Genomic DNA, 15,000 nt, shown 5'->3' on the forward strand with positions numbered 1-15,000 from the left:
ACTGCACTGTACACACACTCCACTGTACACACACACTTAACTGCACTGTACACACACAGTGCACTGTACACACACACACTCCACTGCACACACACAGTGCACTGTACACACACTCCACTGTACTCACACACTCCACTGCACACACACAGTGCACTGTACACACACACACTCCACTGCACTGTACACACACACTCCACTGCACTGTACACACACACACACACACACACACACACACACACACACACACACTCCACTGCACTGTACACACACTCCACTGTACACACACACTCCACTCCACTGCACACACACAGTGCACTGTACACACACACACTCCACTGCACTGTACACACACACTCCACTGCACTGTACACACACACACACACACACACACACACACACACACACACACACACACACTCCACTGCACTGTACACACACTCCACTGTACACACACACTCAACTGCACTGTACACACACTCCACTGTACACACACACTCCACTGCACACACACAGTGCACTGTACACACACACACACTCCACTGCACTGTACACACACACTCCACTGCACTGTACACACACACACACACACACACACACACACACACTCCACTGCACTGTACACACACTCCACTGTACACACACACTCAACTGCACTGTACACACACAGTGCACTGTACACACACACACTCCACTGCACTGTACACACACTCCACTGCACACACACAGTGCACTGTACACACACTCCACTGTACTCACACACTCCACTGCACACACACAGTGCACTGTACACACACACACTCCACTGCACTGTACACACACACACACACACACACACACACACACACTCCACTGCACTGTACACACACTCCACTGTACACACACACTCCACTCCACTGCACACACACAGTGCACTGTACACACACACACTCCACTGCACTGTACACACACACTCCACTGCACTGTACACACACACACACACACACACACACACACACTCCACTGCACTGTACACACACTCCACTGTACACACACACTCAACTGCACTGTACACACACTCCATTGCACACACACACTCCACTGCACTGTACACACACACACACACACTGTACTCACACACTCCACTGCACTGTACACATACTCCACTGCACACACACACTCCACTGCACTGTACACATACTCCACTGCACACACACACTCCACTGCACTGTACACACACTCCACTGCACACACTCCACTGCACTGTACACATACTCCACTGTACACACACACTCCACTGCACTGTACACATACTCCACTGCACACACACACTCCACTGCACTGTACACATACTCCACTGCACACACACACTCCACTGCACTGTACACATACTCCACTGCACACACACACTCCACTGCACTGTACACATACTCCACTGCACACACACACTCCACTGCACTGTACACATACTCCACTGCACACACACACTCCACTGCACTGTACACATACTCCACTGTACACACTCCACTGCACTGTACACATACTCCACTGCACACACACACACACACACTGTACTCACACACTCCACTGCACTGTACACATACTCCACTGCACACACACACTCCACTGCACTGTACACAAACTCCACTGCACTGTACACACACACACACACTGTACTCACACACTCCACTGCACTGTACACATACTCCACTGCACACACACACTCCACTGCACTGTACACATACTCCACTGTACACACACTCCACTGCACTGTACACATACTCCACTGCACACACTCCACTGCACTGTACACACACTCCACTGCACACACTCCACTGCACTGTACACATACTCCACTGCACTGTACACACACACACACTGTACTCACACACTCCACTGCACTGTACACATACTCCACTGCACACACACACTCCACTGCACTGTACACACACTCCACTGCACTGTACACATACTCCACTGTACACACACACTCCACTGCACTGTACACACACTGCACTGTACACATACTCCACTGCACACACACACTCCACTGCACTGTACACAAACTCCACTGTACACACACACTCCACTGCACTGTACACATACTCCACTGCACACACACACTCCACTGCACTGTACACATACTCCACTGCACACACACACTCCACTGCACTGTACACATACTCCACTGCACACACACACTCCACTGCACTGTACACATACTCCACTGCACACACACACTCCACTGCACTGTACACACACTCCACTGCACACACTCCACTGCACTGTACACATACTCCACTGTACACACACACACTCAACTGCACTGTACACACACTGCACTGTACACAAACTCCACTGCACTGTACACACACACACTGTACTCACACACTCCACTGCACTGTACACATACTCCACTGCACACACACACTCCACTGCACTGTACACACACACTCCACTGCACTGTACACACACTCCACTGCACACACACACTCCACTGCACTGTACACAAACTCCACTGCACTGTACACACACACACACACACACTGTACTCACACACTCCACTGCACTGTACACACACTCCACTGCACACACACAGTGCACTGTACACACACTCCACTGTACTCACACACTCCACTGCACACACAGTGCACTGTACACACACACACTCCACTGCACTGTACACACACACTCCACTGCACTGTACACACACACACACACACACACACACACACACACACTCCACTGTACACACACTCCACTGCACTGTACACACACACACACTTCACTGCACTGTACACACACACACACTCCACTCCACTGTACACACACTCCACTGCACACACACACTCCACTGCACTGTACACACACTCCACTGCACTGTACACACACTCCACTGCACTGTACACACACTGCACTGTACACATACTCCACTGCACTGTACACAAACTCCACTGCACTGTACACACACACACACACTGTACTCACACACTCCACTGCACTGTACACACACTCCACTGCACACACACAGTGCACTGTACACACACTCCACTGTACTCACACACTCCACTGCACACACAGTGCACTGTACACACACACTCCACTGCACTGTACACACACACTCCACTGCACTGTACACACACACACACACACACACACACACACACACACACACACACTCCACTGTACACACACTCCACTGCACTGTACACACACACACACACTTCACTGCACTGTACACACACACACACTCCACTCCACTGTACACACACTCCACTGCACACACACACTCCACTGCACTGTACACACACTCCACTGCACTGTACACACACTCCACTGCACTGTACACACACTGCACTGTACACATACTCCACTGCACTGTACACACACTCCACTGCACTGTACACACACACACACACACACACTCCACTGCACTGTACACACACTCCACTGCACTGTACACACACACACACTTCACTGCACACACACACACACACACACACTCCACTACACTGTACACACACTCCACTGCACACACACACTCCACTGCACTGTACACACACTCCACTGCACTGTACACATACTCCACTGTACACACACACTCAACTGCACTGTACACACACTGCACTGTACACATACTCCACTGCACTGTACACACACTCCACTGCACTGTACACACACTCCACTGCACTGTACACACACTCCACTGCACTGTACACACACTCCACTGTACACACACACTCCACTGCACTGCACACAAACTCCACTGTACACACACACTCCACTGTACACACACTCCACTGCATTGTACACAAACTCCACTGTACACACACACTCCACTGCACTGTACACAAACTCCACTGTACACACACACTCCACTGCACTGTACACAAACTCCACTGTACTCACACTCCACTGCATTGTACACAAACTCCACTGTACACACACACTCCACTGCACTGTACACAAACTCCACTGTACACACACACTCCACTGCACTGTACACAAACTCCACTGTACTCACACTCCACTGCATTGTACACAAACTCCACTGTACACACACACTCCACTGCACTGTACACAAACTCCACTGTACACACACACTCCACTGCACTGTACACAAACTCCACTGTACACACACACTCCACTGTACACACACTCCACTGCACTGTACACACACTCCACTGCACTGTACACATACACTCCACTGTACTCACACTCCACTGCACTGTACACAAACTCCACTGTACACACACACTCCACTGTACTCACACACTCCACTGCACTGTACACACACTCCACTGCACTGTACACACACTCCACTGCACTGTACACACACTCCACTGTACACACACACTCCACTGCACTGTACACAAACTCCACTGTACACACACACTCCACTGTACTCACACACTCCACTGCACTGTACACACACTCCACTGCACACACACACCCCACTGCACACACACACTCCACTGCACACACACACCCCACTGCACACACACACTCCACTGCACTGTACACACACTCCACTGTACTCACACACTCCACTGCACACACACAGTGCACTGTACACACACTCCACTGTACTCACACACTCCACTGCACACACACAGTGCACTGCACACACACACCCCACTGCACTGTACACACACACTCCACTGCACTGTACACACACACTCCACTGCACTGTACACACACACTCCACTGCACTGTACACACACACTCCACTGCACTGTACACACACACACTCCACTGCACTGTACACACACACACTCCACTGCACTGTACACACACACACTCCACTGCACTGTACACACACACTCCACTGCACTGTACACACACACTCCACTGCACTGTACACACACACACTCCACTGCACTGTACACACACACACTCCACTGCACTGTACACACACACACACTCCACTGCACTGTACACACACACTCCACTGCACTGTACACACACACTCCACTGCACTGTACACACACACACTCCACTGCACTGTACACACACACACTCCACTGCACTGTACACACACACACTCCACTGCACTGTACACACACACACTCCACTGCACTGTACACACACACTCCACTGCACTGTACACACACACACTCCACTGCACTGTACTGTACACACACTTGACATCTGCACAGTAAATGTGTCTATATGTGATGTGTACGGATGCACATGTTCTGTCTTTCTTTTGAGTTTTTCTGTCTATCATTTTTCTCAGATATTTCAGGCTCGAATCTTCAGGCGTCCGACACTCTTACCTCTCGAAAACAGCACATAGTTTTACCATGAATAATAGTTGCATGAGTTTTACATTCACTGTAGAAATAAAGGCTCTTTACTGGTATTGCTGGTTTCATGAAGAACCTTGAACTTCTACGGTATTAAAATGATCTTCACACTTAGAGAAACCGGCTCTGATCGCTGAGAGGTTCTGTGGGGAAGCAGACGCGGTTCTTCAATCGCGTGTGAAAAACACTGTTTATGTGGAGGAGTGTAGAGACCGAAACCGAGTGATCGGCCAATCAGATTACAGGACTGGAGATTATTGATTATCGCTGAGATGAACTCACTCTTTCTGTTGTGTGAACTCCAGCAGAGATCCCAGAATGCTCAGCTGCTCCTCCAGCGCCGCGATCCTCAGCCCGATGTAACCCGACGACAGCAGAAGAAGAAGCGCTCTACACACACACACACACACACACACACACATACAGCAGTACACACACGGTTATCAGATGTTTATCAGCTCTTAACACACACACACCCACACCCACACCCACACACAGCAGTACAGACACGATTATCAGATGTTTATCAGCTCTTAACACACACACACACACACACACACACACACACACACACACACACACACACACACAGCAGTACAGACACGATTATCAGATGTTTATCAGCTCTTAACACACACACACACACACACACACACACAGCAGTACAGACACGATTATCAGATGTTTAACAGCTCTTAACACACACACACACACACACACACACACACACACACACAGCAGTACAGACATGATTATCAGATGTTTATCAGCTCTTAACACACACACACACACACACACACACACAGACACACACACACGCGGTTATCAGATGTTTATCAGCTCTTAACACAAACACACACACACACACACACAACACTGAAATATGCTGTCGCCTCAGGTTATGATTATCAAACATCAAATACACTCTAAACATTTAATAAACTGGACATTTGAACCTTCAGAAATAATAATGATTTTCATAATTTAGAGCATATTTCTGTGAGCTGAGCTTCAGCTGGTTATGGAAACACACACACACACACGTTTGGGGTCAGTAAAAACAAAAAAAGAAAATAACACTTTTGTTGATCAAGGACACATTAAAATGATCAAAAGTGACAGTAAAGACATTTATAATGTTACAAAAGATGTCAAATAAATGCTGTTCTTTTGAACTTTCTATTCATCAAAGAATCCTGAAAAATAAAATGTATCAGTTTCCGAAAAATACGAACTGTTTTCAACACTGTTCATTTAGTTCATATTAGTTAATACATTAATTACTGTTAACTAATGTAAAGTCATCTGGCTCAGATCCGGCACACATCTGGCACACATCCGGCACACATCCGGCTCAGATCCGGCACACATCCGGCTCAGATCCGGCACACATCCGGCACAGATCCGGCTCAGATCCGGCATACATCTGGTACACATCCGGCACACATCCGGCTCAGATCCGGCACACATCCGGCTCAGATCCGGCACACATCCGGCACAGATCCGGCATACATCTGGTACACATCCGGCACACATCCGGCTCAGATCCAGCACACATCCGGCACAGATCCGGCTCAGATCCGGCACACATCCGGCTCACATCCGGCTCACATCCAACACACATCCGGCACAGATCCGGCATACATCTGGTACACATCTGGTACACATCCGGCTCAGATTCGGCACACATGGATTCCACACGTACCGGATTTTGGTCGCTTCTGTTTCTGTGTTTCTGATTCCTAATCTCGCACTGAATGATGGGTAATATGAGTGCTTGATACACTCTAAAAAATCTTGGGTTATTTTTTTCTACCCAAATCCTGGGTTGAGCCTTTTGGGTTATTTTGTTGGGTTATTTTTTCAGTATTAGGGTAGTTTAGTGTTACCCAGCTCCTGGGTCAGACGTAACCCAGGGATTGAGTTATTTATCGCGGGCTTTTTGCGCCCTCTTCAGGAGAGAGCAGTGCAGCTCGTCAAGATGGGGCGTCTTCGGTAAAATACAGGTTTGTGTTGTTAAATATGTTCTCATAATTGTGCACTAATAGTTTATGGACAGTTTATGGTCAGTTTATATACTATACTATACTGTCAAATCTGATTAAAAATAAAGGAATTATCATGCACGCGAGTGGTTGTATCGAGTATTTAAAAAGATTTTTAGTTAACCCATAGACATTAGTTCATGTATGAAGGGAAAAAAAGAAAGAAGAAGCTAGTATTATAGAAAAAATTAATCAACTATGATGGGTTAAATCAACAACCCAATTTGCTGGGTAAAATGAGCCCAACATGTGTTCTGTCCTATACTGGGCTGTACTCACAGGATCAGATAGAAGAGGAGGAGCTTGTTGAGTCTCTGCGTGTCATTGGATGATCGGACCTTCTCTGTTACCATGGAAACCCAGGAGAGCGCTGGTTAGAGAACACATCATCACTGGCAGCAGACATGCATGACTGACAGGTGTGTCGGTGTGTGTGTGTGTGTGTGTGTGTGTGTGTGTGTGTGTGGTTCACCTGTGGTGTGTTGCTCTGGTGTGTATCGGCTGGAGTCGTGTGTCGTCGAGCTGCTTTGAACGGATGCTGTGAACACAGGAATCAGTTTACAGTCTTGATTCTTCATAGAACAATCCACTGATTAACTCACAGAATTCTTATATAAACTGCTTTTATATATCAGTAAAGGAGTTCAGCTTGATGTATGCTGATGTGCCGCTCGTGAACACGTGTTACAGAAACACACACGACTTCAGTCAGACTCACTTTGAGAGTCGGTGAGAGTCGGTTCGTTCAGAGGAATCGTTTGATTCGCAGGATTCTCCTCTAGACTCGAATGGCTGGAGATCTATCAGAGGGTACGACACAAACTACTGTTTATTGCATTTTTTAAATGTCATGTGTGTTATCATGATGGTGTTTAGTGTGTGTGTGTGTGTGTGTGTGTGACACTGTGCAGCTTCTATATATTAATATTAACTTTCTTGTGGAAAATCCGCATGTGATGAGCTTTGACTGATCATGTGACTCTAATCTCCGCTGTGATTGGTGGTTATCAGTGTATTACAATAGTACAAAACAGATATTAGTACTTCAATAGGTTAGTAAATTAACATTATATCAGATAATGAAATACTTTTTTTACTGTAAATGTAAGTTAAGTCTGTAAAACCTAAAACCGTATTTTTTACGGTAAATTTCTGGCAACCACAGCTGACTTTTTTTTACCGTAAATTTAACAGATTTTTTTTACAGTGTTATTAAAACAGGGTAATAGACATGAGCAGAAAGGAGTCGTTCAGAAAGCATCAGTTCACTCTTACTCTGTCGAAGTCCATCTCAGGAGTGTGTTCAGAGGATCTGCTGATGATCTGCTGAGAGCAAACACACAGCGAGTGAACATCAGAGAACACACAACCCTAAAGCTCATGACGAGCGGCAGAAGCTCAAACCTGCGGACAGAGCGACTGCAGCAGCTGGAAGCACGACTCCCGGTTCCTCAGCGAGCCGAACAGGAACTGAAACACAAGCGGGAACATCAGAGCGTGAGACAGTGTGGGAACATGTGTGGGAACATCAGAGCGTGAGACGGTGTGGGAACATCAGAGCGTGAGACGGTGTGGGAACATCAGAGCGTGAGACGGTGCGGGAACATCAGAGCGTGAGACGGTGTGGGAACATCAGAGCGTGAGACGGTGTGGGAACATGTGTGGGAACATCAGAGCGTGAGACGGTGTGGGAACATGTGTGGGAACATCAGAGCGTGAGACGGTGTGGGAACATCAGAGCGTGAGACGGTGTGGGAACATGTGTGGGAACATCAGAGCGTGAGACGGTGTGGGAACATCAGAGCGTGAGACGGTGTGGGAACATGTGTGGGAACATCAGAGCGTGAGACGGTGTGGGAACATGTGTGGGAACATCAGAGCGTGAGACGGTGTGGGAACATGTGTGGGAACATCAGAGCGTGAGACGGTGTGGGAACATCAGAGCGTGAGACGGTGTGGGAACATGTGTGGGAACATCAGAGCGTGAGACGGTGTGGGAACATCAGAGCGTGAGACGGTGTGGGAACATGTGTGGGAACATCAGAGCGTGAGACGGTGTGGGAACATGTGTGGGAACATCAGAGCGTGAGACGGTGTGGGAACATGTGTGGGAACATCAGAGCGTGAGACGGTGTGGGAACATCAGAGCGTGAGACGGTGTGGGAACATGTGTGGGAACATCAGAGCGTGAGACGGTGTGGGAACATCAGAGCGTGAGACGGTGCGGGAACATCAGAGCGTGAGACGGTGTGGGAACATCAGAGCGTGAGACGGTGCGGGAACATCAGAGCGTGAGACGGTGTGGGAACATCAGAGCGTGAGACGGTGTGGGAACATCAGAGCGTGAGACGGTGTGGAACATCAGAGCGTGAGACGGTGTGGGAACATCAGAGCGTGAGACGGTGTGGGAACATAACATCAGAGTGTGAGACGGTGCGGGAACATCAGAGCGTGAGACGGTGTGGGAACATCAGAGCGTGAGACGGTGTGGGAACATCAGAGCGTGAGACGGTGTGGGAACATCAGAGCGTGAGACGGTGTGGGAACATCAGAGCGTGAGACGGTGTGTGAACATCAGAGCGTGAGACGGTGTGAGACGGTGTGGGAACATCAGAGCGTGAGACGGTGTGTGAACATCAGAGCGTGAGACGGTGTGTGAACATCAGAGCGTGAGACGGTGTGGGAACATCAGAGCGTGAGACGGTGTGGGAACATGTGTGGGAACATCAGAGCGTGAGACGGTGTGGGAACATCAGAGCGTGAGACGGTGTGGGAACATAACATCAGAGCGTGAGACGGTGTGGGAACATCAGAGCGTGAGACGGTGTGTGAACATCAGAGCGTGAGACGGTGTGGGAACATCAGAGCGTGAGACGGTGTGGGAACATCAGAGCGTGAGACGGTGTGTGAACATCAGAGCGTGAGACGGTGTGTGGGAACATCAGAGCGTGAGACGGTGCAGGAACATCAGAGCGTGAGACGGTGTGGGAACATAACATCAGAGCGTGAGACGGTGTGTGAACATCAGAGCGTGAGACGGTGTGGGAACATCAGAGCGTGAGACGGTGTGTGAACATCAGAGCGTGAGACGGTGTGGAACATCAGAGCGTGAGACGGTGTGTGAACATCAGAGCGTGAGACGGTGTGTGGGAACATCAGAGCGTGAGACGGTGCGGGAACATCAGAGCGTGAGACGGTGTGGGAACATAACATCAGAGCGTGAGACGGTGTGGGAACATCAGAGCGTGAGACGGTGTGGGAACATCAGAGCGTGAGACGGTGTGGGAACATCAGAGCGTGAGACGGTGTGGGAACATCAGAGCGTGAGACGGTGTGGGAACATCAGAGCGTGAGACGGTGTGGGAACATCAGAGCGTGAGACGGTGTGGGAACATAACATCAGAGCGTGAGACGGTGTGGGAACATCAGAGCGTGAGACGGTGCGGGAACATAACATCAGAGCGTGAGACGGTGTGGAACATAACATCAGAGCGTGAGACGGTGTGGGAACATCAGAGCGTGAGACGGTGTGGGAACATAACATCAGAGCGTGAGACGGTGTGGGAACATCAGAGCGTGAGACGGTGTGGGAACATCAGAGCGTGAGACGGTGCGGGAACATAACATCAGAGCGTGAGACGGTGCAGGAACATAACATCAGAGCGTGAGACGGTGTGGGAACATCAGAGCGTGAGACGGTGTGGGAACATCAGAGCGTGAGACGATGTGGGAACATCAGAGCGTGAGACGGTGTGGGAACATCAGAGCGTGAGACGGTGTGGGAACATCAGAGCGTGAGACGGTGTGGGAACATCAGAGCGTGAGACGGTGTGGGAACATCAGAGCGTGAGACGGTGTGGAACATCAGAGCGTGAGACGGTGTGTGAACATCAGAGCGTGAGACGGTGTGTGAACATCAGAGCGTGAGACGGTGTGTGAACATCAGAGCGTGAGACGGTGTGGGAACATCAGAGCGTGAGACGGTGTGTGGGAACATCAGAGCGTGAGACGGTGTGGGAACATCAGAGCGTGAGACGGTGTGGGAACATCAGAGCGTGAGACGGTGTGGGAACATCAGAGCGTGAGACGGTGCGGGAACATCAGAGCGTGAGACGAGACGGTGTGGAACATCAGAGCGTGAGACGGTGTGGGAACATCAGAGCGTGAGACGGTGTGGGAACATAACATCAGAGCGTGAGACAGTGTGGGAACATGTGTGGGAACATCAGAGCGTGAGACGGTGTGGGAACATCAGAGCGTGAGACGGTGTGGGAACATCAGAGCGTGAGACGGTGTGGGAACATCAGAGCGTGAGACGGTGTGGGAACATAACATCAGAGCGTGAGACGGTGTGGGAACATGTGTGGGAACATCAGAGCGTGAGACGGTGCGGGAACATAACATCAGAGCGTGAGACGGTGTGGGAACATCAGAGCGTGAGACGGTGTGGGAACATCAGAGCGTGAGACGGTGTGGGAACATCAGAGCGTGAGACGGTGTGGGAACATCAGAGCGTGAGACGGTGTGGAACATCAGAGCGTGAGACGGTGTGTGAACATCAGAGCGTGAGACGGTGTGGGAACATCAGAGCGTGAGACGGTGTGTGAACATCAGAGCGTGAGACGGTGTGGGAACATAACATCAGAGCGTGAGACAGTGTGGGAACATGTGTGGGAACATCAGAGCGTGAGACGGTGTGGGAACATCAGAGCGTGAGACGGTGTGGGAACATCAGAGCGTGAGACGGTGTGGAACATCAGAGCGTGAGACGGTGTGGGAACATAACATCAGAGCGTGAGACGGTGTGGGAACATGTGTGGGAACATCAGAGCGTGAGACGGTGTGGGAACATCAGAGCGTGAGACGGTGTGGAACATCAGAGCGTGAGACGGTGCGGGAACATCAGAGCGTGAGACGGTGTGGGAACATCAGAGCGTGAGACGGTGTGGGAACATCAGAGCGTGAGACGGTGTGGGAACATCAGAGCGTGAGACGGTGTGGGAACATGTGTGGGAACATCAGAGCGTGAGACGGTGTGGGAACATCAGAGCGTGAGACGGTGTGGAACATCAGAGCGTGAGACGGTGCGGGAACATCAGAGCGTGAGACGGTGTGAGACGGTGTGGGAACATCAGAGCGTGAGACGGTGTGGGAACATCAGAGCGTGAGACGGTGTGGGAACATCAGAGCGTGAGACGGTGTGGGAACATCAGAGCGTGAGACGGTGTGGGAACATCAGAGCGTGAGACGGTGTGGGAACATCAGAGCGTGAGACGGTGTGGGAACATAACATCAGAGCGTGAGACGGTGTGGGAACATCAGAGCGTGAGACGGTGTGGGAACATCAGAGCGTGAGACGGTGTGGGAACATCAGAGCGTGAGACGGTGTGGGAACATCAGAGCGTGAGACGTGGAGCGCTGGCATCAGTGTTTGAGCTTCATTATTTATTTGTACTTCATGAATGCGTTGGTTGAATGCAGGCCTCGACTGGTCTCTTTTTAAAAAAGAAGTGAAAGCACTTCATAAAACGTAAAAAAAAAGTCATAAAAGTACTGTACTTAACATTTTTAATTTTGTACAAAATATACACTATCAGTCAAAAGTTTTGAGTCGGTGAGATTTGTATGTTTCTGAAAGAGTCTCTTCTGCTCATCTGCAGTTATTCGATTAAAAATACAACAAAAAAGTAATATTGGGAAATATTATTACAATTTAAATAATAATGTGAATATGTAGCAGTGTAAGACACTTATAATGTGACAAAAGATGATATTTTAAATAAATGCTGTTGTTTTGAACTTTCTATTCTTCAAAGAATCCTGAAATAAAAATGGTCCATAACTGTTTTCAACACTGATAATAATCATAAATGTTTCTTGAGCATCAAATCCTCATATTAGAGTGATTTCTGAAGGATCATGTGACACTGAAGACTGGAGTAATGATGCTGAACATTCAGCTTTGATCACAGGAATAAATTACACTTTACTGTATATTAAAATGGAAAACGATTATTTTAAATTGTCATAATATTTAACAATATTAATGTTTTTTGTATTGTATTTTTAATCGAATAAATGCAGCTTTGGTGAGCAGAAGACACTTCTTATAAAAACATTAAAAATCTTACTGACCCCAAACTTTTGACTGGTTGTGTATATTTTACAAAATAATTTGGACTGAATTGTTATAACATCAAAGCCGTGTGTCTAACCAGGGTGTGTCCAAATTTGAAGTTATATCAAACTAATAAAAAGTGTTGTTCAATGTCGGCTGTTTTTTGAGAGATTCATCTTTTGAAGGTCTCGAGGATAAACGTCTGAACGTCTGCGATCGCCTCTGGCTTTAGACTTTAAAACATTTAATATAATATTATTGCTCTCCTGCACTGACAGCATTATATGAGGACTGACCTGACCTGACGATGACATCACGGTTTCTCCAGAGCAGATATATATATATACATGAACTAAATTAATAACTTTTTTACAACGAAAATATAAATAAAAGTATAAATAGAGGATGGATCAGCACCTTGTGTCCGTCGTCGGTGATGACGGCGACCGCGTTGGGAACGATCTTAGCGGTGTGTTTCTTCTTAATACTCAGAACACTGGAGACGTGGATCATCACCTACAGAAACACACACACACTCATCATCCCAACACACACACACACTCATCATCCCAACACACACTCAACACCCAACACACACACACTCATCATCCCAACACACACTGAACGTTCTCTCAACACCCAACACAAACACACTCATCATCCCAACACACACACACACACACTCATCATCCCAACACACACTCAACACCCAACACACACACACACACACACACACACACTCATCATCCCAACACACACACACACACACACACTCATCATCCCAACACACACTCAACACCCAACACACACACACACACACTCATCATCCCAACACACACACACACTCATCATCCCAACACACACTCAACACCCAACACACACACACTCATCATCCCAACACACACTGAATGTTCTCTCAACACCCAACACACACACACACTCATCATCCCAACACACACTGAACGTTCTCTCAACACCCAACACACACACACTCATCATCCCAACACACACTGAACGTTCTCTCAACAACCAACACACACACACTCATCATCCCAACACACACTGAATGTTCTCTCAACACCCAACACACACACTCATCATCCCAACACACACTGAACGTTCTCTCAACACCCAACACACACACACTCATCATCCCAACACACACTGAATGTTCTCTCAACACCCAACACACACACACACTCATCATCCCAACACACACTGAACGTTCTCTCAACACCCAACACACACACACTCATCATCCCAACACACACTGAACGTTCTCTCAACACCCAACACACACACACACACACACACTCATCATCCCAACACACACTGAACATTCTCTCAACGTCATGAACAAACTTTCAATTCAATTCAATTCAATTCAATAACACAATGTGCACGGGATAGCCAACTCGTTCTTCCAGTAAGGGTAACAGAACGTTTCCTCAAAGTTATCACGTCTTTAATAATGTTCTCAAAACGCTTGAACAAAAACATTATTTATACATCGTTCATGGAATGTTTTCTTCTGAAATGTTTCATTTGGATG

The 15,000-nt window shown here is 48.3% G+C and overlaps 1 protein-coding gene across 5 annotated transcripts in view; it reads right to left on the minus strand.

Moving 5' to 3' along the window:
• The window catches only part of LOC307161987 (uncharacterized protein), a 25,338-nt gene that overhangs the window by 2,392 nt on the left and 7,946 nt on the right, over nucleotides 1-15,000 (minus strand). For 2 of the 5 annotated variants that reach the window (XM_079877001.1, XM_079877004.1), the window contains exons 6-12: nucleotides 13,866-13,964; nucleotides 8,735-8,800; nucleotides 8,606-8,656; nucleotides 8,049-8,130; nucleotides 7,803-7,868; nucleotides 7,610-7,673; nucleotides 5,568-5,675 (exon numbers count right to left, since the gene is read on the minus strand). In XM_079877001.1, the coding sequence (XP_079733127.1) occupies nucleotides 5,568-5,675; nucleotides 7,610-7,673; nucleotides 7,803-7,868; nucleotides 8,049-8,130; nucleotides 8,606-8,656; nucleotides 8,735-8,800; nucleotides 13,866-13,964 (536 nt within the window). Of the gene's footprint in view, nucleotides 1-5,567; nucleotides 5,676-7,609; nucleotides 7,701-7,802; nucleotides 7,869-8,048; nucleotides 8,131-8,605; nucleotides 8,657-8,734; nucleotides 8,801-13,865; nucleotides 13,965-15,000 lie in introns of all 5 variants that reach the window. The other 3 variants (XM_079877000.1, XM_079877003.1, XM_079877002.1) reach the window with 2 other exon arrangements.

This window comes from Squalius cephalus, assembly GCF_949319135.1.
Source record: "Squalius cephalus genome assembly, chromosome: 7".
Classification (NCBI taxonomy): Eukaryota; Metazoa; Chordata; class Actinopteri; order Cypriniformes; family Leuciscidae; genus Squalius; species Squalius cephalus.